General features: G+C 41.3%; 7 protein-coding genes across 7 annotated transcripts; 2 read left to right on the forward strand and 5 right to left on the reverse strand.

Moving 5' to 3' along the window:
* Window positions 1–748: 748 nt before the first annotated feature.
* LOC6564861 (moesin/ezrin/radixin homolog 2) lies at window positions 749–3,740 on the reverse strand. The gene is made up of 5 exons (XM_001991065.2): window positions 2,835–3,740; window positions 2,598–2,700; window positions 2,282–2,491; window positions 1,880–2,116; window positions 749–1,820 (listed from the first exon to the last, which is right to left on the reverse strand). Exons 1-5 carry the CDS (start codon window positions 3,386–3,388, stop codon window positions 1,011–1,013), a joined length of 1,914 nt encoding a protein of 637 aa, XP_001991101.1. The 5' UTR covers window positions 3,389–3,740; the 3' UTR covers window positions 749–1,010.
* Window positions 3,741–4,003: 263 nt separating this feature from the next.
* Window positions 4,004–5,550, reverse strand: LOC6564862. Its single transcript, XM_001991066.3, has 2 exons — window positions 5,318–5,550; window positions 4,004–5,083 (listed from the first exon to the last, which is right to left on the reverse strand). Exons 1-2 carry the CDS (start codon window positions 5,338–5,340, stop codon window positions 4,759–4,761), a joined length of 348 nt encoding a protein of 115 aa, XP_001991102.1. The 5' UTR covers window positions 5,341–5,550; the 3' UTR covers window positions 4,004–4,758.
* Window position 5,551: 1 nt separating this feature from the next.
* LOC6564863 (cdc42 homolog) lies at window positions 5,552–9,435 on the forward strand. Its single transcript, XM_001991067.2, has 3 exons — window positions 5,552–5,696; window positions 7,481–7,796; window positions 7,892–9,435. The coding sequence occupies exons 2-3, from the start codon at window positions 7,509–7,511 to the stop codon at window positions 8,177–8,179; spliced, it is 576 nt and encodes a 191-aa protein (XP_001991103.1). The 5' UTR covers window positions 5,552–5,696; window positions 7,481–7,508; the 3' UTR covers window positions 8,180–9,435.
* Window positions 9,436–9,450: 15 nt separating this feature from the next.
* On the reverse strand, window positions 9,451–11,233 carry LOC6564864 (probable tRNA N6-adenosine threonylcarbamoyltransferase, mitochondrial). Its single transcript, XM_001991068.3, has 2 exons — window positions 10,963–11,233; window positions 9,451–10,902 (listed from the first exon to the last, which is right to left on the reverse strand). The coding sequence occupies exons 1-2, from the start codon at window positions 11,142–11,144 to the stop codon at window positions 9,867–9,869; spliced, it is 1,218 nt and encodes a 405-aa protein (XP_001991104.1). The 5' UTR covers window positions 11,145–11,233; the 3' UTR covers window positions 9,451–9,866.
* A 323-nt stretch (window positions 11,234–11,556) lies between these two features.
* LOC6564630 (Golgi resident protein GCP60) lies at window positions 11,557–14,371 on the reverse strand. The gene is made up of 4 exons (XM_001991069.2): window positions 14,171–14,371; window positions 13,622–14,049; window positions 12,371–12,916; window positions 11,557–12,246 (listed from the first exon to the last, which is right to left on the reverse strand). Exons 1-4 carry the CDS (start codon window positions 14,265–14,267, stop codon window positions 11,821–11,823), a joined length of 1,497 nt encoding a protein of 498 aa, XP_001991105.1. The 5' UTR covers window positions 14,268–14,371; the 3' UTR covers window positions 11,557–11,820.
* Window positions 14,372–14,905: 534 nt separating this feature from the next.
* LOC6564631 (probable RNA-binding protein CG14230) lies at window positions 14,906–16,999 on the forward strand. The gene is made up of 4 exons (XM_001991070.3): window positions 14,906–15,143; window positions 15,223–15,512; window positions 15,584–16,688; window positions 16,753–16,999. Exons 1-4 carry the CDS (start codon window positions 14,960–14,962, stop codon window positions 16,923–16,925), a joined length of 1,752 nt encoding a protein of 583 aa, XP_001991106.1. The 5' UTR covers window positions 14,906–14,959; the 3' UTR covers window positions 16,926–16,999.
* Window positions 17,000–17,967: 968 nt separating this feature from the next.
* On the reverse strand, window positions 17,968–22,501 carry LOC6564632. The gene is made up of 4 exons (XM_001991071.2): window positions 22,161–22,501; window positions 19,430–20,418; window positions 19,280–19,348; window positions 17,968–19,150 (listed from the first exon to the last, which is right to left on the reverse strand). The coding sequence occupies exons 1-4, from the start codon at window positions 22,161–22,163 to the stop codon at window positions 18,577–18,579; spliced, it is 1,635 nt and encodes a 544-aa protein (XP_001991107.2). The 5' UTR covers window positions 22,164–22,501; the 3' UTR covers window positions 17,968–18,576.
* Between the last annotated feature and the right edge of the window lie 3,805 nt (window positions 22,502–26,306).

Here is a 26,306-nt window from a genome sequence, read left to right on the forward strand (position 1 = left end):
GTATGTATGTATGTATGTATGTATGTATGTATGTATGTATGTAACTGTACCAAGTTTCTTTAGCATAGAGTTGAAATTAAAAGAATACATCGTATGGAAAAAAGTGTTTCATGAATTCTGAAGCTATATAAGTTATATGCCTATAGTCAACAGGCAAACAATAAAAAATGCAAACCAAATATTGGACAATTGTTCTTTTGGCAGCTGTGTATGTAATTTGGTGTCCTAAATCGGATCAATTTGAAATAAAATCTTAATTTCATTTTGAACACAATTTATGCTGTGAACTAACTTTAAAATTCTACCATTTGATTGTTAATCATCTAAAAAAAAATTAGTTTCTCCAACAAGTCTCTACCATATGGATATATAATATGTACATATATGTATCATATTTCTTTTCTGTGGTCTAAGCTGTCCTCTTTTTGATCTTTACACATCGTTCGAACCCCTCTGCAGGGAAAAGAAGAGTGCAGCGATAAGACATGTAGAGCAATAGTTGAAATTATAGATTAGAGCAGGAGGCAAGTAGTTAAATATTTGAAATTAGTACAAATGTTGCAAGCTCTTCTAGAATGCTGTGTGTATTTATAATTTTTATGTTTAGTCCTCAAATAAGTTTTAAGCTTTAAGCAATAAATTCTCAGTTTCTTCGTTGACCAGAGGAATAGATTAACTCTGTTGACACAAAACGATTGGCGCTTAAGGTTATATATGTAAATCAAATGCTAAGAAGGACAACAAAATGTTTGGCTGTTTTATACACACTCATTTCGAGTTTATTGAATCGGGAAATGTCACCGATAATTGGCTTATAGCTATTGACATGTGGTATACACAACTAAACAGAGATATACATACATATATACTTATTGACATTGTATACACAGATAAACAGAGATATACATACATTAAATATTGTGTTCACAAATGACAAAGTCAGAATACGCTTAACTTGGATAAGAGTCTTGTTTAGGTTTCTGTTGTTGGGGTATCCAACTCTGCCCCTCTTAGAGCTCTTCAAAGAAGGCCACACGCGCCTTAGTTGATCCAGATTTGAGCTTTTTGAGCGTTGAATATTTGTTTTCGCCGGCCTTAATTTGCGCCTCGCTGAGTATATCCAGATTGCTCTGATTTTCCTCAATCTTGTGTGGCGCTATCTCGCTCCGCAACGTTTGCAATTGATTCTGCACTTGCTTCTTGGACTTGCGCAGATACTCCAAATGGCTGCGTTCCATCTCGTTCGTTATCTGTTCCATCTCATTGTCGGTGAGTATAAACTCTTTTGGCTCAAAATCATCGGAAATGCCGCTCGAATTGTCACCGATCACAATGTAGTGGGAGGCGGATGTGGTCAGCTCGGCGCCTCCGGCTGTTTCCATATCGTTCGTTGAGCTGCTCGTCGTCAGAGACGGTGTGCTGATCGCCGCAATGCTGGAGGCGGTGTTCACATTCGCATGCGATACGGTTGAGGCAGTTAACAGGCTGTCTGTGGACGATTTGCGGCCACTATTGAGGAAGTTAAGCAGACGGGCGGTGGCCTCGCGTTCGGCCATTTTGGCACAGATAAGCTCCTTTTTTAGCTTCTCAGTTTCCGCTTCGCGCTTATCGTTCTCCACGGTTAGCTGCAGCACATAGAAGTCGGCATCGCGTATCTTCTTCTCCAGATCATGCTTTTCGCGCTCCACTTTCATTTGGCGCTCGCGCAGTCTGTCCATTTCCGTTTTAAAGTGATTCGCCTTGCATTCGGTCAGCTGCATTTGTTCTTCACTGACGCGATTCTTCTCAAAGTACAGTTCCTTGGTCTCCTCGGAGCGGCGCTGCAATGGTATAGTTCTATGTAATTTCGTTGAGGCTTTGTCTGACCCGTATTACTCACCAGCGCATCGCTAGCCATGCGCATCTCGTCCTGCAGATGCTCTAATCGTTTCTCTATCTCGTAGCGGTCGTGCTCGGCCTTCTCTCGCAGCTGCTTCTCCCTGATGAACTTCTTGCGCTCGATCTGACGTCGCTGCTTCTCCTCTTTTGCCTGCGCCTTCATCTGCTGTATCTCCATGGTGTCCGGCTTGCGACGTCTCATGTAGAGATCATGATTACCCTTGCACAGATCAAGTATCTGCGCATCATAAACCAAGTCATATAAAGTCAAATTGAATGCACATATTATGGCTAACTGAGATTATCAGGCTTTGTAAACATTGCAATTGGGGTACCATCATTCCCAGTCTGGAACTAGGAGTAGTATAACCTCACTTAGCCAATAACCGACATTGGTGCTCACCATTTTATTGATGTGCAGGTCCTGCGAGTAGAATATAAAATTCGACACTTTGGCATCGACTAAACGAATCGTGAATTTCTTGTCATCGAAACTGACGTGTCGTATCTCGTTCCACTGGAACGTTGTCTTTGGGGTTAGCTTGTCGCGCTCATCGTAGATGTTAAGACCCACGGCTGTTACGCCCAGCCACAATTTGGTTTTGTTCTTATTCTGTAAAATGTTATAGTTTTGAAATCTTTGAGGTTATGTAATGTTGCATTCAGCCCAGAGTTGAGCAGTTTGCCTGCCCCATCACGATACTTGACTCTCGACTTACTGTAATAGGAAAGTAGTTAACACCATACATGTCCAGATCTTGTGCGATTTTCAGATATTCCATTTCGACCTCGTCCCGGGTCATGGGCTCGTGGTCCATATACCTACGAGAACAACAAAGGAAAAACAAACCCAATCAAAGTTAATAAATGTAATAAAAAGTGAGTGGCTCTAAGAGAGGCGGCTGTAGCTGAGGCAATGCTTGGATCAGATACAGACAGAGCATAACTGGACTCACCAGGTCTTGATGCGCTCCTCCCACATTTCGGGCGTCATTTGGTATTGATCAGTGACGCCCTTGGGCAGAAGTTCGCCACCGGCAAGCATGCCATCCTTGTAGCTCTCGTAATCGTAGGGTCCGTACTGGACGTGTACTGCATAGGAGGCGAGCAGAACGGAGGCCTCGGGCCTGCAGTAGATGTCCATTGAGAGGATGCTCTGTTTCACTTGCAGAAAGAACAGATGCTGGGTGATCTCCTGGATGAGTTCCTCGCTAACGTTCTCGGGAAAGAACTTTGCATAGAAACTAAACACATAAATGCTGTTGTTTTCATGGAGCTCGACTCGCTGATCTTTGACCTTCTTCTCCATTTTGAGCCATGAGACATTGTTGCGCGTGTCGACATACTGCAGCCCGAAATACCACGATTCGCGCAGACCAATTGTGCGGCAAACGAGATCGAACAGCTCCTGGCCAGTGGCGCGTGGCTCCAGCTCGAACTCCAGCTCCGAGTCGAAGGTGCTCACGCGCACCGGCAGCGAGCGGTTCTTCTTCGAACCAAAGAGGCTCATCGTCTACAGCGCTGGTGATTGCAATGTTGCAATATTGATATTGTCTGTATGTCAATATCAATTGTGATGTATTGTTCAGCACATATAAAGCATATATGCTTATATGCACATATATAATTAGGTATTATGTGCGACCGTTGTGTTTACTTGTTGCACAGTTTCCATAACGATCGCATTTGCACATGATGCAAATATAATTTTGGTGTAAATACTGCACTGGCACTTTGAAGGCACTTCATTTAAATTTCAAAACTAACATTTAACAATATATTACAACATTTTACGTTGTCAAAAAAATAAATTGCGAGCATATAAATAGCAACAACAAAGACTGAATGTCTCTGTATGTCTGCGTGTGTGTCAGACACCGATATACTTGTGTCAGTGCAATGAGTATCTACGTGACTCAGAGAGAGAGAGAGAGAGAGCGAAAGAGAGAGTAAGAGAGCAGCTGGCTGGCTTGCTGGCAGGCAGGAGAGCGAATGATGTATTTTGCTTTGTTTTTGCTGCTGTCAAAATTGAGAACAATTTAGGTATACGAATGCACAGTGGTATGCAAGCATGAATGTTTCACTGTGCCAATTTTGAGTTCCCGCATAAAATAAGTATGATAAATTGAGAAATTCATTTGATATTTTATTGACAGTATTGCTACATCCTACGTGGCTTATAGTACATACCCTATTTAAATATTCTATATATTTATTTATTTATTAAATGTAGTCTATTTACAGTTGAGAAAAGTGTTTAAATTAGATTTTAAAGATATATATGATGTTGAAGACCGTTTCAGTTAAGCACTCGTGTACGCAATTGCAGATTGAGTAAATGTGCGAGCAAATTTTAAGTCTTGTTTTTTTTTTTTTTTTAATATTTGTGTATGTTTGTAGGTATTTCAGAATCATTAGCTTGGTGCTATCTTTTTAGGGGTCTATTTTGTACAGCTGAATCGTTGGTTAACGCATAAATATTATTATTATACATAAATACTTTGAACACAGCAAGTTGAATTATTTGCAAAAATTTTGATTGCTACCTTATACATAAATGAACCATTTGTATATCAATATGAATAAGAGCAACTAATTTCCGATAGAAGATCGGCATATTATTCCATCTGAGATTTTCCTTGAATTATTGGCACTATAATCTATAAAATTTCATTCTGTATACGAATGGATAAGGCAACTGAGTATCAGTTTTGCTTATTCCTGATTCGATTATAGCATGTATTTAAATGTTTGTATTTCATATGAGATTTAATTGTTTTTGTTTTTGTTTTTATTTTTACTTTTCACTTTTCACTGTAAAATAAAGCAGACTTGATATCCACACACACTTGTGCATGCACATAAAATATGTCTTTCAAACTAATGATTGCTGCGCTTGACACGTTCAACGTGCAAGTCATACAACACTTTGTTTTTTGCATAGTAATATGGGTTTTGATCCGCATTTAGCTCCGGATTATATTCATATCCGACTCCTATCACCTCAGCTGGTCCAACCCCACACCCGACTCCTCCGCCTGATATCGTCGGCAGTACGTAGTTATTGTTGTCATTGATTAGAGTTGGAATACTGCAGTTGCTGCTGCTGCTGCTATTCCCATCGTCATAGTTTAAATGCAGGTTATTGATGCGCTTTGACAGTGGCGTAGATTCGCAAGGCAAATCATCTTCACGGCTCCGTTTTCTATAACAACATCGTTTAAAAGAATTTGCAATTTTTTATATTGTGTATTGACAGTTTGTATCGTTCACAATTTAGAACTGAAAATTTAATACAAAGCAAATAAGCTGCAGGTCACTGTAATGCTGTTCGTATATACAGATGTGTGTTTATCAATTTGTGCATGCATGCATGCATTTAGTCGTAATTGAATGGACGAATTGGTGTAATTGAACATTTTATTTGTAATTGACATACCTTGTTCTTAAAAATCCAGCCATTTCAATGTCATACCCCTTGATTATTTTTTTCTATGCCTAGCGAGGTAATTCGGTTGCCTTACTTTGTTGTCGCTGCGATTCTCTTGTCTTGTTCTTAGTAACATATGAGAGCTGCAATTGAGTGGAGTGGCAACACCAATAGGTTTGTTGGCGCAGAGCGTTGCCACTTGTAAACGTCAAATAGCGATAGCGACTGCCACAGTGGCAACCCTTCGCTTCGTCATTCGCACGCATACAGATTACTATTGTTGGAGAGAACGAACACACAAAAGAAAAATAGGAGTTTTCTATACGAATCGACGCCCAACCCAGCCCAAAAAGAACATATTTACTGTCGTTTTCAATATAAATCAGTTGTAAGTAAAATTACGCAAGTTGGCCACTTGAATGCAGTTAAAACAACAGTAATCAATTCATGTGGTGCTCATAGAAAGAGAAAATTCTGTAGTGAAAAGTGACGAAAAATGTTAACGATGACTGCTTTAGCTTAGGCTGCTTGTCTGCTGCTTCTGCTCTCATGTCAGTATGGCCGTTATAGTATGCGTGTGTGTGTGTGTGTGAGTGTGTGCCGAGTGCGTTTGTGTTAGTGAAAAACGATTGGTTTAATTTTATTCTTGCTGCTGGCGAATTTCTGAATTCGAAATGTGCCTGTAATATGTGCATTTCATTTACCTGGCTTTCTAATAATTATGAACTTGTATGCACCCTATATGTATGTATCTGTGTGTGTGAGTGGGCGATGCAAAACAATACATACCGTACCACTTGCATCTGTGCATGTATGCGTGCGTTAGCAGTGTATATTTATATACAAGTGCATTTGTGTCAAAATAAATTAGCATATTGGCTGCAGCAAAACTACGTTCAAAAACCCACACACACGCACACACACACTCACGCGCGTACGCATTGAACATGCACATAAATACATACAAACGTGTTTGTGTGTGTGTGTGTGCGTGTGTGTGGGATCATCAGGAGAGGGAGAGGGCTGCATATTTCATATTAGAGCTGCCTGTGAGCTTATCTGAGTACTTCTCTGTGTGTGTGAGTGTGTGCTTGGTGCTTTTTTTTTTCGTTCATTCTGCAGAAACTCATACACAGTTTGAGTCATCGTCATCGCCTGTGGCTCTCTGCTTATGCTCCACAAAAAGGAAGCCGGCGGCGGCGACAGCAGTGATACCGCCCGGCTGACATTCTCTGTCTATGTGTGTATGTCTGCGAGTGTGTGTGTGTGTGTATGTGTGTGTGTACAAAGTTCTATAGATACAACTCGTACGCATAGATAAGACACAATAGTTGAGCAAAAAATAAAAATATAATAATATCAAGTAAATAGCAATTTGCGTCTCGGTTACTGCCTGATATGTGCACATTTATATATATCAATATATGTTTGTATATATATGTGTGTGTGTGTGCTTTTGTGTAATTGCTCTGGTGCAGCGATAATAACAAACCGCACTCTTCCCAGTCAGTGACAGTCAGTGTGTTGACTCCCAGCCACCCACCCACCCTGTGACGAACTTACAGTCACTTGGCCGGGCAAGGGCCTTCCCAGGCACCCACGCCCTGTCCCGTTCTGCCCGTGTTTTGCTGCGTCGCCTCGTTGCGAAAGTAATTAAGGCATATGAGCATGCTCACACACACTTATATATATATAAATATATATTTATATATATACACTTACACTCGCACACGCTTGTGTCTGTGCTTAGCTTCAACGAAGCCTGTGAAGTTGGTCACTGGAAATAGCTTCCGAAGATTCAATATCGAAATAAATCAATACACTTCGTATTTTATTAATTTTCAAAAACTATACTTCCCTCTTTTACAGTTGTAGTTTGCAGGAAGAGTTGTAGAATCAAATTATTTATTGCATTTGCAAAATGGGCTTAAATTTGATTGAATGATTAATAGAAAAGTTTCGTTTCCATCCAGGTTATAAGTGAAATGAAACTGCTGCTGAAAATACAATGTAATTGCATCCTAGATACCAGATACACTTGGCTTTGGTTGACAGTTGGGGGGGCAATGGTTCGAAGCCGGGGTTAATTGAGGCGCATCCTCAACACTGTGTTTAACATAATTGCTGTGCTTCACTTCTAACTTTCATTTTTTGTTTTGTTGGTTCGTTTAGTAACCGTTATTCACAAAACTAGTTCGGTATGCAAACCATCAAGTGCGTGGTCGTTGGAGATGGAGCTGTGGGCAAGACGTGCCTGCTGATATCGTACACAACCAACAAATTTCCATCAGAATATGTGCCAACTGTATTTGACAACTATGCGGTGACAGTGATGATTGGCGGCGAGCCCTATACGCTTGGATTATTCGATACGGCCGGCCAGGAGGATTACGATCGGCTGCGTCCGCTCTCATATCCGCAAACGGATGTGTTTCTCGTCTGCTTCTCGGTGGTCAGCCCCAGTTCATTTGAGAATGTTAAGGAGAAGGTACGTTATATATATATATATATATATGTATATGCATATAGCTAAAGATAATGTATTAAATGTTGCAATTTGTTTTACCACTGTTAAACGAACAGTGGGTGCCGGAAATAACGCACCATTGCCAAAAAACGCCGTTCCTGCTGGTGGGCACACAAATTGATTTGCGCGACGAGACAAGCACATTGGAGAAGCTGGCCAAGAACAAGCAGAAACCCATTACATCCGAGCAGGGCGAAAAGCTTGCCAAGGAGCTGAAGGCAGTCAAATATGTGGAGTGCTCGGCACTAACACAGAAGGGCCTGAAAAACGTTTTCGATGAGGCCATTCTGGCCGCACTGGAGCCGCCAGAGCCATCCAAGAAGAGGAAATGCAGATTCCTTTAATTTTTTTTGATTGTCTGTTGTTTTTTCGGTTGTTTTTTTTCGTCGCCCTCAACAAAAAAAAAAAAAAAGAAAAAAGAAAACAAAAAAACTTGTACTACTATATACTATATCTGTATGATACCTTTTCTATCCAATTTTCAATTTTTCTTCTTATTTTAAATTGTATCTATTCTCGCTTTCCAACTGTCCTCCTCTCCTCTTGCCTTGGAGCCCAGTGCTCCAAGCAAACCTAAGCAAACGCAAATCCTTTGCAATCGTAATCAATTTTTATTTGAATTAGTTTCTTTTAATGTGCTACATTTTGCTTAACCTAAATGAAATCAAATCAAAACTTCTGCTTACGCATCAGCCCTCGTTAACCCCAACCCCTACCCAGCCCACCTTTGTCCCCCTCTCTATTGCTTTTGGCGCAATATTCTTATAAGACACAGCAGAAAAATAAGCAAAAAAACAAACAAAACAACAACAATAACAACATAGCAAACAAATTATTTATACATATATATAAAAATATATATATACAAAATTAAGAGAAGGTAAAGAAAGCAAAACAAAACAAAAAATCACAAGAACAAAAACAAAAGAGAAAATTTTATGTTTTGCATAAATATAAAAAATAAAAAAAAACCTAACAAATAGGAGCAAAAAAGAAAAGCTTAGTGTGAAGAAAGAAGAAATGTTCACAGCAATAGAAAGAGAAGCGAGCAGAGAGACGTGAAATATAAAACAAAGTAACAGATACATAAATACATATAATGCATATATGGAGCAAAATAATAATAAAAACATATAAAAATATGTCTATCATTTGTTTACAAACACACACACGCAATTCGCAATTCGGACTCGCATTAACTAAAAAGTTATATAAAATTGCGTAATGTATGTAGCGCTATTATGTAATAAAAGTAAGAGTATTTAAATAATTAAGTAAGGGTTGCGAAAACAAAAGCATTGAAAAAATGATAACGAAAACCACAATTAAAAAATCTAAACTATATAAGTATAATCCATAAAGTAACAAAAACAAAAAACAAAAAGCAAAAACAGCAACAACAACAACAGCAAGAAGCGAAAGAAAAAAAATGAGATAAAATTGTATTGTAGTTCAGCATGAAAGCAATGAAGATAAAGAACTAATGCATTTTTTAATATTTTTATATGTATACATTATCAATTTTTACATTTTTTTTTTTTTAGACCTTAGACATTTGACATTATTGATTTCAGATATTATAATAAAAAACAAAAACAAATATATAATGTAAAAAAAAGAGAAGCAGTTCCATAAATTGTATAAACTTCTCGCGAAGAAAACCTCTTCGAACCCCATTACCTGTATATATACAAAAGGGAGAAGGAATCATCTTAGATCCCAATAAGTATACATATTCTTGATCAGCATCCGAGCTAGCCGAGTCGATGCAGTTGATGTCAGTCTGTTCCTATGCTAGTTTTAGGTTTGAAGATACATGGATGACATTTGAAACATATCCATACTTTTTCAGACAGTACGCGTACAGATCAATGAATATATAGCTGCTTTAGGAACAACTGGCCGCTGTCTTAAAGCAATACGTGTATTACGATGTGTATTACGATTGGCCTGCAAGGCTCTATAATTGTCTTATTTCTCTGTCTTATTATGCCATTGCGGAGGGTGTAAGTTATTTTGTTTGGCTAGTTTCTAGAGTGGTTTGATCCACTTGCATTTGATGGCGGCCAGGGCCACATCGCTGACAGCTGACGCATGGAAGCCGGCATTGCCTGCAATGTCAATTTTGTCGATGTCCCGACGCAGACTGGCATTCTGATGCTGCAGCAGCTGCTCGATGCCGTGCCAGGCAATCATGACGCCATTATCGGAGCAGTAGCGCTTCGAGGGCCGATAGCAGCGGCAGTTGTACGCCAACGACAGGCGCTCCAGATTCTCGTATATCACATCGTTGTTGGCCACGCCCCCCGATACGACAAGCGTGGGCGGCGTCTCGCCAAATAGCCTCTGCTGCAGGCAGTACTCCAGAGCGCGCTGTGTGCGATGCATCAGATGGCGACTGACCGCACGTAGCAGCCCCGCACAGAAGTCGGCATAGTTGCTGATGATGCCGTCGGGCGGCGTGTGCTCCGCCCGCTCACGATGGCGTATGGCACGAAAGGAGTTGTTTTTGATGCCCGCGAAGCTAAAGTTGCAGTTGCGCTGCTGGGCAAGGGGAAGTGGGAACTCAAAGGCATCGCGATTCTGTGCCGCCTGAGCAGCATGTTCGACGGCACGTCCTCCGTTCCACAGGCGATACTGGGGTAGCACGTAGAGCCGCAGGCGACGCGCAATCTTGTCGAATGCCTCGCCAGGCGCATCGTCCAGTGTTTCGCCGAGCAGCGTCAGGCGGCCCGGACCGTTCACCATTGCCAGCTGGCTGTGGCCACCGCTGATGAGTAGGCACAGATACGGATAGTTAATCTCTTCCAGATGCTCCATGCGCGCCTGCAGCGCATGTGCCTCCATGTGATGTACGGGCAGAAGCGGCAGCTGATGCCTGCGTGCCAAGTGACGTGCAAATCGCAAGCCCACTATTAAACTCAATGGCAGACCCGGCCTGGTGGTCACCGCAATCGCCTTCAGCTGCTCCGGCTTTAGCTGAGCCTGCTCCAAGCACCGCTCGCATACAGCATCAATACGCGCCCGATGCAGATCCTGAGCACGTGGCGGTATTATGCCACCGTACCTGCAAATGAAATACACATGAGTGGGGTTAAATACATCTGAGTTGTTTTCTTTTAAATACCGCGTGTGGAACTCTTGCTGGGACTCTAGCACATTGGAGTGCACTTGTCCCGCTGTGTCGACTATGGCAATGCCTGTGTCATCGCAGGATGTTTCGATGCCCAGCACATGGCTGACGAGACGTTTAGCCACTCGACTCCTTGCGGCCGGGCATTTGAGCAGTTGAACTGCAACCGCATACATGTTACAGGCAGAAAAGTCGGCTTTTTGAATAACAAACACACTGTGTGTGTTGCCAACGTTGGGCAACGCTGTCTGCTGAGCACTGCCACCTACTGGCAGCACTGACAAAGATCTCACGTTGTGGCAACTCTACACTTCGAATTTAACGAATAATCGATAGCTTTGGCGGTAATATTTTTAAAAGAAAAGGCAGATGACGAGCAAGAGAAAATTGATTTCGATTCTGTGCGACTATCAAATAATAATATCCAGAATTTAAACGTGATGCGGTGTGTTTTTGAGGCGGTCAAAAGCACTTACTTTTCCAACAGTAGAAATAACTCTCGTAATTCAAATCTAAACATTTTGTTTTGCAGACATAAATCCAGCCAGTAGAGCAAAAATGAATGTAAACGCGCGTTTTGAAATACATAGTAATTTAATTTATTTTGAAAACTATATAATAAATATATTGATTTAATCATTTTGCAAATGGAAAAGTGAATTTTCTAATTGATGTATGCATGTTCGGCACACAAACCTCATCTATGTATGTGCATACACACACAAAGCGCGTACACACACGCACACACACACACACAACATACACTTATTGTAGTCCTTACAAATACACATGTAATGTATGTATGTTCGTAGTAAAAGATAAGTAATCCACAAATGAACTACTTGTTTGGCCTTATCGCTCGTAATAGACGCGATAATAGAGGGTTTTGGAACGCCAGATGCTGTAGCTATTGTCAAATTTTAAGAGGTAGACGCCCTCGCCAGGATAGGAATGGGAACCCACGTAGACCTCGTTGTAGCATTCGCGCCGATATATTGGCACTATAATTGAAATGGGTGCCTTTAATGCGGCAGCCGCATTCTGTGCAGCCAATGTGCTGCGCTCCTGCGACATTGAGCCCGACTCCAGATCCTCTGTGGTAGACAGATAGTCCTCATCGACGCAATCCTCATCCTCATCGCTATCGCTCACGTGCACCGTCACCTCGCTGGTAACGGGCTTCGCCCATTCAAAGTAGATACCGAAACCAATGTCGTAATTGTCCGTGGCAAACTCCCAGAATATGCACTTGCCATTCAGATTTGTTGGCACACGCACCTGGCGGTTCAATTCAATCAGTTAGTATACATATGCACTTTGGCTAAGGATCAACTGACTTTCGTGTAGACGTATCGTTGAATATGGCATAACACAGTTTGTCTATAGTGGATACATTACTCACCGTTACCGTATCGCCATGCCCAATGGTAATGACACCGTCACCGTCGCCGGCGGATACTTCAGTCTTGAACAGTTCGATATCCGGTCGCGTCCAGATCTTGGCCGGACGTATCATCACATAATCGTCGTAATCATCGCTGCCCAACTGCTCCGGCTGCGCCAGTTGCTCCTCACCAGATTCCGGCTGCGACTGCAGCTGCTGTTGTTGCTGGCACTCAAATTGATTGAGATGCAGTCCCTCCATGGCGTTGGTTAAGTCAGCACTGTCTGGCCGGTTGTTGCCGCTGTTATTGTTGTTGTTATTGTTGTTGTTGGTGTGGTGAGTGGAGCAGCGACTGTTGCTGTGATCCTCCTCCGTTTGCAGCATCTTCTCCGTGTCCTCGTCACTTGTCCGCTGTGGCTGTTGGTTTTGGTTTAGATTTTGCGTCTGGCTCTGATTCTGCAGATGCAGCTGCTGCATGTATTGATGGTAGTGCTCCCGCTGCAGCTGATGTATGAGCACGGCCTGTTGCTCGGGATTACCAGGAAACTGCTTCTCGGCGTACAGCTGCAACAGAACAAAAAAAAAAAGGAACGTTTAGCAGACACCAGGCAAGTCACACTCGTAAGCAGCTTAACATTGATATGCTAGTCGTCTCGGATCCTTGATGTTGACCATCAACAGGAAATTGTTTATTGACTAATTGGGTCGTGACCTCATTCGACTCGACTGTTGACTGTCGACTGTCGCCGATGCCAACAACAACAGCCAACGACAACCGTTGACATACATTATTGACCCGGCGGGCTGGGCAACAACAGGTGCAAATGTCGATGTATCGAGTGTTCGACTGTGAGATACCTCTTGAAGAGTTAAATTGTTGTCAAATGCTTGCAAATTGTGGAGAAGACAACTGTTAATTTTTTTATTTAGCTTTGAAAGCTACTGCAAGGACGAGCGGACGTAAAGTAAACTTTGGCAATTTGCACATATTACAGCCATAATAAATATAAATTATGGTAGGCACTGCTTTATGACCAATAATATCTGTGATTTCTATATCATGCTGTTCCTCATTCTTCATCCTTTACTAACACAATTTCTTAATATTTCGTAATTGCATTAAACTGTTTCGGAGACTACTAAAAAATATCAGAATATTTGCATTAACAAGAAGGGCAAAAACTATTGTGCTGTTGTATATACCCTGCAGCTAGGCAGCCATTCCATACGTGGTATTCTAATATCGATTGCGTGTCGCTGGTGATTTACCTTAAATTGCTGATATGTCTGCTTGTTGAGCGCATCCTGCAGCTGACGTCGTTGCATTTCGTCCTTGTATCCCTCCTCCAGCAGCTCCTGCTGTTCGCGTTCCCGCTTCTGTCTGGCCTCCTTTTCCTGTTCCATGCGTCGCAGCTCGGCTTTCAGTGTCTCATCGCGATTCTGGCGAACGGCCTCAATGTAAGGCCGGAAGGCGCTGCACATGGTGTCAAGCAGATCGATGAAGCCCTCCATAGCCTGCTCGCGTGTAATGTCCCCCAGCAGCTGCCAGTGCTGCTGCCTGTCCCTTCCGATGACGTCCAGGACGCCAAGAGCAGGAGCATGGTTTGTATTGAATGGTCCCAATGCTGCCTGCTGCTTGAAGGCGATAAGCTTGAGATTGTCCTCGTAGGACAGATGTATGGCCTTCCCAGAGTTCTCTGCAAATATATCACGAGTGAGTGGGTGTTTGAATGAGTGTTAGTATTAGTGAGATGAAGCCGCATAAAAGCAGTCGTCAAGCGTCTGCGGTTAATCAACATATTTCTTGCGTTGCCTTACGTTTGTAGAATGTAAACGCGAGTCGGTAAAGTTCCTGCAATGGAAAGCCCCATTTCTCCAGAGCGGTTTTGCTGCCTGCTGTGCTGCTGTTATCCATTCTCCAGTTGATTTGTGGAAATATCGTTGGCGCTACAAAATATTAGCTCGGCAGAAAACAAAAATAAATAATAAAATCTGGTTGTGTGGGTGCGTGTATGTGTGAGTGTATTTTTAACAAGAATTATCGAACGTACTCGATTACAGTGCGATTGTTCGATTAAGGAAACGTCACAAATGTCAATGAAGCAGCACCATACTGTGCTTAGCTTGGCGCGGTAATAAAAGTTAAACGTATGATTAGAATTTTATTGAAATCAGTATTCTCTTTAAAAATACAATGAATAATGGTAAAACACCACATTTAATATTTCATTGTTTTGAAATGTAAATTTTCACAGTGCTTTCAAGCAATTGGAGGCTGTAGAAAGCTAATTGGAAGATATTTAACAACGTACTATGTCAGTTGGCAGTATTTGAAAATGTTGTACTTACGACGACAATTGCATAGCAAAGTGTAGCTTTAATTTACCGGTTCCAATACCTGAAGATCAAAAGGATTATATATCCATCTAGAACACAAGAAATACGTCACGACGAATTATCGATTAGCGTTAAATAATAACGTGTGAATGCCCTCATTGATAAGAAGAAGAAATTTAATGGATTATTTATCACTGCCCATGAACAGCTGTTGTAGTTGTTGCTGTCTTGCTACACGTGCGCTGTTTTTGTGTGGAAGCATACACAAAGATGCGTTTCTTTCTTAGTGATTTGCCGACCAGGACAACAGAGGAGGATCTGAGAGCGTTGTTCCAGGACTATGGCGATGTGGAGCATGTAGAGCTGAAGACAAAAGAGCAACTTGTAGATTCTGGACAAAGCAACAACAAAGTTATAGCCTTTGTCACAGTTCAGACGGAGGATGCCGATTACTGTAAGCTCGCCACTTGGTGCAGGCAGATAACTCGAAGTCTTAACATAAATAATAATAACACTGGTAATATACGTTGCAGGCGTCAATGAGCTCAACTGGCAAAGGTTGCACGGAACCAATCTGCGTGTATCGATCGCCAAGGAGTCTTTCCTAGATCGTCTCAAACGCGAGCGCGAGGAGGACCGGCAAAAAGAGCAAACACAGTCCAATGTCGGCGAGTTAAATACGAGCAGATCGCGTTTGCTTGCGCAGAACACGCAGAACAAGCGACGCGTCTTTGGCGAAAACGAGGAGATCAATGATGAGGATGTGGCGCCCGAGCTGCTGATAACCAAGAAGCGTGCCGCACATTCTATGCACAATGGCAAAGTGAGTGGCGACTAGCTGTAATCGATTTGAAGATATGAAGAGATTTCCCTTCTTTTGCACTTTTCTTATAGATTGTCATCCAGAAGGAGCATGATGTGAAGCCGCTGCACATTATAGAGCAGCACAAAAAGCCTAGCAGTAAGTCTCTGGATGCTCAGGCCTCTATAGCGGATTTGAAGCGCAAGGAGTCGCTTAACAAAATGCAGCAGCAGCATCAGCAGAAGAAATCTGCCATACAACAGGCATTAGCCTTCATGGACGCTGGGCAGGCCAAGCGCATCAAATTCAGCGATGCCGAGGAGGAGGATGAAGTGGAGCAAACACACAAACAAAAAGCGAAACATGTCAAGAAAGATCTCTTCGAGGATAACGATGATGAGGAAGAGGAGATTGTGCTTCCCCAGCATAGTGGCAAAAAGGGCGAACGCCTGGTGGAAATGCAAAGTAAACAGAGCTTGGATCCCAGATTTCGTATAACAGCCAACTTTGTGGGCGAAGAGGCGGACGCGGAAGCAGACGAATATGTAGATCAGGACGAGCAAAAACAGAAGCAGGAGCAGCCACAGGAGGACGAACGTAACTGGCAAATGGGAATTTTAGAGCAGGTTATTGGACGCAAAATAGACACGGTCAATGCGCCCGGTAAGAAAGCATCCAATAATAAGAAAATGTTACGCTTTGATCCCGCCAAAGAAGAGCACCAGAAGCTGGTGCGTGTCAAGTCGAACAAGGACCAGCAGCGGCAGCAGCCGAAGGCGCCATTAGCTAACAGCGAGGACGCCCCCACGCCAGCACCAGTCTCGCAGAGCGCCTTTTATATGGTCACCGACACGTTGAAGCAGTCGCTTAAAACGCGCGGCGAAGGTTTCAGTTTGCTGGAAATGTTTTCTAGCAGTCACGAGGACGCTGTGGTCAAGCGGCAGGATCAGCTGGAGAAGCTAAGCCACGAGAAGATTCTGGTTAACAAGTCTAACAAACTGGGCCTGGGCAATGTGAATCCATTCAGTTATGATTCCTCCGACACCGAAGACGAGGAATCAGCAAACACAAAGGAGAATCAGTTGGGGGCCAATGAAAATACCGCACCCGCCAAGAAGCAGGGCAAGCAGAAGCAAAAGAAGCCGCAAATCTTTATTGAATCCTTCTTTATACCCAAGAACGATATCAGACTTAAAGGTATTTACTTTTACAATATCTATATACACCTATCTATCTATCTATATATGTATGTACTTTATAGAAGGCGCCAAATTCTTCAAGTCCAGCAAACCGGAACTTGACAATGACAATTACGATAATGTTAAGAAGCGCCTCAAGTTCCTCATTACCAAGAAAATTGCGAAAACGAACAAAAATAACCCCCGAAAGGTTGTCAAGAAAAACAGGATTAACAAGAAAGAACGGCTATCTTAGGCAAACGGATGATTACATTTCAATTTCCAGAGTTAAATATATTATAACGTCTTGAACGTTTCAAACAAATTTTATTTATATGTTGTTTTGTTTTGTTTCCCAACTGACTGTGAACTGAACATTCAACATTTTTGCACTTAAATTGTGACAGAAAGTGTGACATTTTTGTGTCGATTCTGCAACTAAAAACTTACTTTTGGACTCATTGTTCCAGCTGTATAATATAGTGGTCCGATAATGCAGATTTTGTTTGGCAAATATGAGGAACATAGTTTAGACTGGATTACTTGGTAAAAAAAATTGTTTTAAGACGAGAACAAATCATTCCGATGGATTGGTGCAATAATGGATGGGCGGACATGGCTATGTAGATGCGACCTGCGATGCTGATAAATATACTTTGTGATCTGTGACGTCTCCTTCAATGCGTTGCAAGCTTAAAAAGAAATTTATAATATCCTCTAGAAGGGTACATTTGTTTTGAGTTTTAATATTCTGATGCCAAAGGTATGAAGATGTTCAAATTGAGGTGTTATGTTGACCAGTGGTCTAGGAAATTATCGATACATCGATAATTGCTAGTCGATAAAATCACATATATCCCAGGATTTCAAAGCTTGTCAAGATAGATACAGTAATTTACGGCCATGTCAATTCCTGCTCCCAAAATTGACCCATAGTTATGATTGGTGTAATTAAATAAAAATTTATATCTCACTCATTCTGAAAGCTAGTCCTCAAATTTGAAAGGCCAAACTGTAAGAGCGGAAGAATAAGTTCAGATACGTCCAGTCTCGTTCCCAAAAACTATAGAGATATAGACACCAAATTCGAAATGTAATCTTAAACAAAGTCTTTTGCCAAAGTTGCTTTGTTATTTAACTATTTTTGCACCTTGCTAAATGCGACTCCGAAGATAAAGTCCAGAATATAAATCCCCCGTTTCCAACGAACCTACTTTAACGATATCAATATTATGTCATAGGAATAAATATAAAGATGGTTTTTTTTTTCAAAATTTGTTTTTTTGTATCTTAATAAATTTAAAAAAAAAAATGTTTAAATTACATACACACGTACAAATTATATGTTTCTGCACAAATGCATTTGAGCCCCATTTCAGCTCCAACTTAATCAAAAATTGATGTGGTTAAATAAAAAAAAAAGGACAATATGAGTCGAGCACACAAAACGCAGACTGGCCAGTTAACACTGGAGTTAAGACTATATATTTGGGTGTGTAGCTATTACCTTAGACGATATAAACAACGTGCACATGAAAGATGATTGCAAATATATATTTATATACATATATGTAAATCCGTGTGAGCGTAAAAATCGATTGCTAAAAGTCTGCGCCTACAACTAGAGAGGATTCATTGAACCTTAAGCTAGATACACATGTAAAATTAAGTTAGTGCTGGCACAAATATTGCGTCTGGCGAAATTAGATCTTAGACAAGAGAAGGGGTTTGCGTATGCTTAAAATATGCATGCGTATCCTTAAGCACATTGGCTATTAAGTAAACGTTGCAAATCTCATTTAGATTCGAGACACGGCTCGTCTTTGGCACTGCGTTCTATTCAATTTATTGTTGTATATATATATATATACATATATATACATATATATACATATATGTACTGGTTTTTACGTCTGCTCTGGATTTTCCGGTTTGGAGATAGCTGCTGCTTCCTCAACCTCTTCCACTAGCTCCTCCACGTTATTGTCATCGGGCACCAGAACAATAGCATCATCGGCATCATCAACAATGGATGCGTCTGTCCCTGCATCGGCGGGAGTGACGGCACTGCCCATCGATAAACCCAGACTTTTGTCAACTGGAGCTGATGACTCTGCGGCAGCCAATGTTGATCTGGGAGTTGTTTCTCTGAAGGCGCTGCTGAGATGTGTCGTGGTTGTCGTTGCCGCTTTGCCCGCAGCGAGCGTCTCAATGGCAACCACCGTGCGCTCCAAGAGACTCATAAAGCGCTCCTCTCGTGCATCCATCCGCTTGAGCAGCTCCTCGTCACGCTTCTCGCGCCGCTTCAGATACTCGATGAGCTCGTAGTTGGTGCTGTCGCCATCGGTCGATGTGGACATCTTACGCTTGCCGCTCTTCAGCGACGCCGACGAGCTGCAATCGGACAGATTGTCCGTGTCCACAATCACATCCGGATGCAGAATATTCTGATCTATGCTGGGTGAGTAAAAGTTCTGCGCGCTGCAAACGAATAAACCGTCAATGAATTGAGTTTGTTAAACGATGTCCCAGTTAATTGGATTTATTAACATATACAATTCGTTCATCGCGTTTCGAAAAGCTAATCTTTTTCTCTAACTAGAGACTCACCCATTATAGTTGGTCTGCATTAGCTGAATGTCATCCGGATTGAATTCGCCTTCGGAAAGCGGCTCGGATCTGCGAGGAGGAGTGAATAAATGATTCATTTAAATGGATGGATGCAAGAGTGATTAATTTGGCGTCAGCCGACTGACTCACTTCATGGATATGTTGTTGTCGTTGGTATTGCTGGTGCTATTGTGGTGCAGGTTGAGCGGACCATTGCAGTCCTTATCAAAATCGGGCGCCTCGGGTGGCTCTTGCAGCCCGTGTCCGTGATCCTTAAATGCTGCAGTGTGATTGTGATTGAGATTGAGATTATGACTGTGACTGTGGTTGTGGCTGTGATTGTGACTTTGACTGTGCAGATGCTCCTCGTCCTGGTTGAGCCCCGAACTACTATTGCCTTGGAGCTGTGGCTCGTGGCGTAGTTGGGCAGCAACGGCGGCAGCAGCAGCAGCGGCTGCAACAGCGCCGGCGACCTGCAGCTGGAGAGGATTATCATCGTAGACGCTGGTTGGCAGACCGACGACGGGTAGGCCAGCACCCTCGCTGAGCTGCGTCTCAACAAAGTGATTAGGCACGAAGCGTTCCAGTTTGCTTGCCCCACTCTGTGACGAGTCTGTGGAGTGGGCGTGACTAAGGCTCTGGAGCAGGCTGTGCTGATGCGGCGTCAGATTATCCTTGTTGAGCAGCACGCCCAGCTCGGCCGCCTGCCTCCGCCGCTGATAATAGGACAACTCATTGTGATTCTTCGAGATGAGCGCCAAACGTTTGCCATTCGAGCCCCAGCACTCGCCGCGCTGCTCCTCGATCTCCTTGAAGAGGAACATGTACGGCCAATTGCGTCGCACATGACGCTCCGGATTCTTTTTTAGCTGAGTGTAGATCTTCTTGAGGTTCTCATAGCGATTGCAGCACTGCTTCGCGGTTCGCTTTCGCGCACTGAACCGGTTCAGCACCTCGGCGACCATCTCCCAAACGCTCGCATGGTTCTTCCGATTTGATTGAAATGCGCTCTGTATTCGCTCCGACTTCACAATGTTCAGCAGCGCCACTGACTCGGGCACATTGAAATAGCTCTCTGGTGTTCGCGGCGCCCTTTGATGGTGATAGCTGCTCGTCACTGTCGGTGGATTTTTCGTCTCCTGCAATATACGCGACATAGAACACTACGTTACAAGTATACATACACAAATCCATATATGATATACATATATATGTGTGTGTATGTATATGTATGTGTATAAGCCGTAGCCTACACACACCCCAATATCCGTTCACATAATTACGCTCGCTTCGATTATCATGCTATCCCGTTCTCACACATGCATGCACCATATACCATATACCATATAAGCCTATTGATCGTAATCAGATCAATATGAGAACAAGTTTTGGGGTAAAATAAAGTTCTAAACTAAATGGTCTGGCTTTCATTAATAATAGATAATTAACCCAGTTCCTAATACAATTTAGGGGCTTGTTCATAACAATTATTTGAACAACTTGGACTAACTTTTCCATTAACCATTTCCATTATATTCCATTAATAATCTAGTAAAGTTAAAAATGTACACAAAAACATGCGAAACTTTCTACCAATTACCAAATACCTGATTTACCAACTACTTTTGCATGGGAAATTCTCTCAGGTGTAATATACGCGATCTATGTTATCTATGCGAGAGCTTGTCCACATATAGGTCGACTGATGTGAATATTGTGGGGCCTACATCCACATGGCTAGTTAAGAGGGGAGCTTGCACGAAACCAATATGCCTTGCTTCGTTGAGTAAACAGGGTATAAATAACTTAAGAACTAGACTACAGGGTAGTAACTACTCAGGAAGTAATTATTTTCAACGTTTTTTTTGTTGTAGCTTTGAAATAAGCAAAGACAACTAAAACTATTGATATGATCCAACAACTTGACCCGAGAGACCTCACAGATGATAAGCTCTGTCAGCTTGCCCCAAAACTTAAGCCGGTCGAGTCGCCGCTAAATTCGAATTTCAGTGGGGGCTACATACGAGGAGTTCCGGCTAAATGATCTAGTGTTGGGATATCTTATTTTATACCCCTGCAGAGGATAGTCTAAATTAATTATCAGATACGTTTCTTTCGACAACTCATCGACATTGAAATATAATATAATAGGGAAGCCATGATCAAGTTGGATTTCAATGTGGCTTGAATTAAAAAATATAGAAGCAAAAAAATGCATCCACACACAAAGAAACTAGTTTATTGTCTGGCTATGTTTTATTTTTCTTCTGATTTGCCAATCTCAATTTTTGAATTACGTTGAATTATAATTTTGCACATAAATTAACAAATCCAATATTCAATAACTTATCCAAAAATTGTAGGTAAACTAAATTTAAAAAAAAAAACTTATTGTGTACTATTAATTTAAAAATATATCGTCCCGTTATTTCATGCGCAAACTGATGCCGTTAAGAATCTAAAATAGCTGAGACGCTCTAAATAGATGCCGACTCGGGTGTGTAAGGATATATGAGCTGAGATCTTATGCACCCTTCTTCTTCTTCAATGGCGGCCCCCTACTCAAAGTGCAGTTGGCAACTTGTGCATTCGGAGAAGTATATAAAACAAACATAACTGTAATTGCTGAGCATTGCTTTGCTTTTGAGCGAGCGCATCGCTAGAGGGGTGGGGAGTTGTGGGCATGCATGGGGGGATTAGTTTGCATTCGGCATTCTCACATTGCAATCGTGCACGACAAAGAGCCTGCTCCGAATTTTGTAGCTCTCTTTCGCCCGCTCTTTTTCTCTCTCCCTCTGCTTGTCACCCTCTCCCTTGTTGTTGAAGGGATTTGCTCTTGTTATTGGTGTTGTTGCTCTCTTGCTAGGTGAGCTTTACTTACCATTGGAAAATTCGTTTGAGTCAGCAGCTTATTTCACAGAAGCGACAGCGTCGGCGTCAGCTGCTACAGCAACAGCAACACAGAAGCAGCGAGCGTTTGTGCTGAGAAGGCGTAACGGTGAGATTCTGTTGTATTTTATACTATTATAGCACGGTGTCCCTTTTATTATAAATTAACTTTCGGTGTCGCTGCCTACTATAGCTATCTTTGCAATTGTTGGCAACGCTAACATTTCAAAATGCACAAAAACACCGAGAAAAACGGCCGAAAACCGTTTAAAAATAACGCACTTCTAATTGGTATGTACACACTGTAAATATTACATATGTATGCATGTATGCATGCATGTATGTAAATATGTATCACTGTATCATATACATGTGCATCGAATACATGAGAGTGTTTCAAGTGTGCACTAACCAAATGCGAGCGAAAATCTGAGAAAAATACATGGGCTGAGCACTTGAAACGCTTGTGTTCGAAAGGTTCGTTTCTCCCAATGTTATTATTTAAATTTGGTTTTTTTTTGTTTTTGTTTTTGTTGACGACCAAACGTTGCGGTCGGCGACAACGACTATTAATATTTAGAAGTTAACCTTTTAGCCTCGGACTGCGGCTCATCGGCTACAGTTGAAAATGTAGAGACAAAAAAAGTAAAGCACAAAATTGAGTATGTATGTGTGCATGTACAATTGTACATATACACATGTATGTGCACGTGTATTTTGATATGTGCACATGTGTTTGTATGCATGTATTTAGTACGAATATAACTGACGGCGGCTCTAGTTGCTGTCTTGGTTTTTTGTTTTTTTTTTATGTTTTTTTGGTTGACTTATTGGTTTGAATATATTGTTGTGGTTCATCTTGGGCGCTTTGCAGGGAGCAGCAATAAAAACAACTCGCGCAGTGTTGTGAGCATTAGCATACTCACTCGCTCACTCACTCACTCACTCGCTCGTTCACTCGCTCATTCATGCACTGCGCACGGACACTGGCAAAACGGTTATTCTTGCACTTGCACTTTGTTGCACACTTTATTCATGCTATGAGCGATCGATCCCGCACTCGCTCACTTGGCGCTCTCTTTGCGTTTCTTTTCATTGGCTTGGCTTATCGAGATGTATGTATGTGCATACACATGCACACCAGCATGCATAGGTATATATTAATCGGTGTATGTATGTTGCTGTGCGATGTTCGTAGGAATTCGCGCGGCCGAGCCAAATGTCCGTTCATCGACGGTTGCCTTTGGTGCGCTTTGAAATTTCAAATTGAACGAACCAACACTAAAAAAAAAAACAAAAACAAAAAACAAAAACTATACGAAAGCAGAGCAGAGAAACTAAACAACAACGACGAGCAATCTGGCAACGAAAATGAAACTGAACTTTTCGTAGCGATCCCGTTGCCGATACTAACGGCAGTCACAGACACAAATACACATTGCGCCAAGTTCTGCTACGATCGTTAGGCGCTCGTCGGGCGCTGCTGCTGCTGCTGCTGCCGCCGCTGCTCCTCGGGATTGCGTGCGTCGTTGCTGTTGTTGTTGTTGTTGCTGCCGCCGCTGCTGCTTGCTTGCTTGCCTGTGCTTTAACTTAGTAGATTGTGACGGCAGCGTTGGTAGCGACGACGGCCGCAGCAGAAGAGGCAGAGCCAGAGGCAGAAGCGGAGGCAGAGGCAAAGGCGCCGCTCTCTCGCTGTTTCACATGTGTTCAAATGTCTTCTTCGAGTGCAGATGTCTGTGTGTGAGTGTGAGTGTGTGTGTATTTGTATGTATGTGTATATATATATAAGTATGTATGTAAATATACATAAATACATATGTATGTCTACTTATAGAATCTCGAACGTAAAGACAACGCCAGCAGCGACCATAAGAGCAACGGGAATAGCGCCAGTTAACTGATGCTGCGCCGTATGGCCATTCTGATTCTGATTCTGATTCTGATTTCGATTCTTGCAGTCAAAACAAGGAAACACATACATATGCACATACATCTCTCTCTCGGTGTGTGTGTGTGTGTGTGAGAGAGAGTTGAGAGCTGCTGACATATTCTCACTCTCACTCTCTGGGGCATGGTGCATGTGCAGGCAGAAGGAATCTATGGGCATTACTGTGCTGCAGCAGCGAGTGGGAAAAATCGTAGCCTATAAATAGATACAAGTATGCTCGATATTCATATACGTATGTTTCTATATAAATACATACATACATACATACACACACACATACATACATACACACATACCTACATGTATATGTATGTGTACGTGTGCACCCCAAAGAAGCTGCGACTCGGTTGATGATCTTTAGCGTTTGCTCAGTAAAAAAAAAAACTGTTGAAGTTGGGATATTGAAGAATTAATTTTTTTCTGTACTGATCCGATTAGAATCGATTATAACTATCAAAACTTTTTATAACATATATATTTATATTCTAAGCTTAAAGAATTTGTAGAATGCATCCTTTATTTGGTAAATCAAATCCGAATAAATTCCAAATGCTTAAATTTGTGTTGAAATATTTAAAAATTCTCTTAATCGATCAGATTCGGTTGCAAGTCTGAAATTGAAATACAGTGGACGCTTTTAATTGAAAACTTTCCGAAATTATAATCATAATGTTTGAAGTGAATTTCACTTTTAAAATGTAGAGTACTCAATTCTGAGAAAGATTTTTTATATTAGCTTCCTCGTTTTAAGATTTTGAAAACCATTGAAACTTAAATATATATCAAATGTATTTAAAATGCGGCAAATATTTGAAAATCACAGTCACTAGTTAAAATGATTGAGCCAACACTGTATTTAAGTGTTTTAATGTTAAAGATTACTATTGTAAGAAATACAGATTGAATATTCAAAAATTGTATTGATCGAAATCGATGTCTACTCTAAGTGTAGACCATATAGTGCGTCTTAATACAGTTTGGCTGCAGTTTAAAGGGTTATATTCAAATGGACTACATGCATAGAGAATGCTAAGAATAAATAAATAAATAAATACATTGTAGACAATTTTACATTTGAAAGTCAAACCAGAGATGACCCATGAACCCCATAACACTGAGGAGAGGGATTTGGAACGCTATGTTTTTTTTTCTATTCCTTCTTCTTATTTGGTTGATTTGTCAAACGACGTATTACCTCCAAATCGAAATGGATTCTCATTAATTAGTTTCGGTGCATGGAAAAGTGTTTGAAAACATTTCGAAAGCGTTTGATTTCGATTCGGAATGTACATTTTCTGTACATATACATTTCAGTTTATACGTATACGTATCTACGTACTCGGGGCCCCACCGGTATTTTTAATTTATGTAAGTATGTATGTACACGAAAAACTGCCAACGATCGTATTCTATTTGTAATCCAAAATAAGTGAATGTATCTGTATTTGTAGCTGTAGCTGTAGCTGTAGCTGTAGCTGTAGTTGTAGTTGTAGTTGTAGTTGTATCTGTATCTGTATCTGTATCTGTATCTGTAGCCGTATGTGGTTCACTTTACGAGCTCTCGTGCCCACTCTCTTTTTGATATTTTTGGTACAGCTGTTGGAGCCGCGCTGTAAATGCGTTTCGTTATTCTTATTTTGTTTTAATGCCCCCAAGAACTCAAAAAAAAAAAAAAAAAAAAACAACTAAAAACCAAATCGCTTTCATTTCGTTCCTTCGCATGCACAAAGCGAGTACTTACAAACATCCATGTAGAAATAAATACAGAAGAATAGATCACTTCTTCAGTACTATGAGTACCATCTGCTTAGTTACGATCGTGCACTGTTTAGTCTTGGGTTATCTCTGGCTTAATAATTATTTACGCCCTTCTGCAGAATAAACGATTTTTATTAACATTGATAGTACATACAAGCTGTATTTTTATAGAGCGTTTCAAGGAGATCAAGGAGATAAATAGAGCAATTACCATATATATATTAATACATATATAAAACAATATCGAGTCCTCTTAGCTTAAGTGTTTATTTAGTAAGAGAATTGCAACTTATTGTTGTATCTTAGGATTAAGAAGTCAATTGACTTATATTGGTTATCCTTTAATATTTCAAAATAAAATCAACGAAAACATAATTTTGGGAGTACATTTATATTTTGTGTCTTAACGCTTAACGCTTTTTATTTGCAACT

This window comes from Drosophila grimshawi, unplaced genomic scaffold (genome assembly GCF_018153295.1).
Source record: "Drosophila grimshawi isolate 15287-2541.00 unplaced genomic scaffold, ASM1815329v1 contig_1006, whole genome shotgun sequence".
Lineage (NCBI taxonomy): Eukaryota > Metazoa > Arthropoda > Insecta > Diptera > Drosophilidae > Drosophila > Drosophila grimshawi.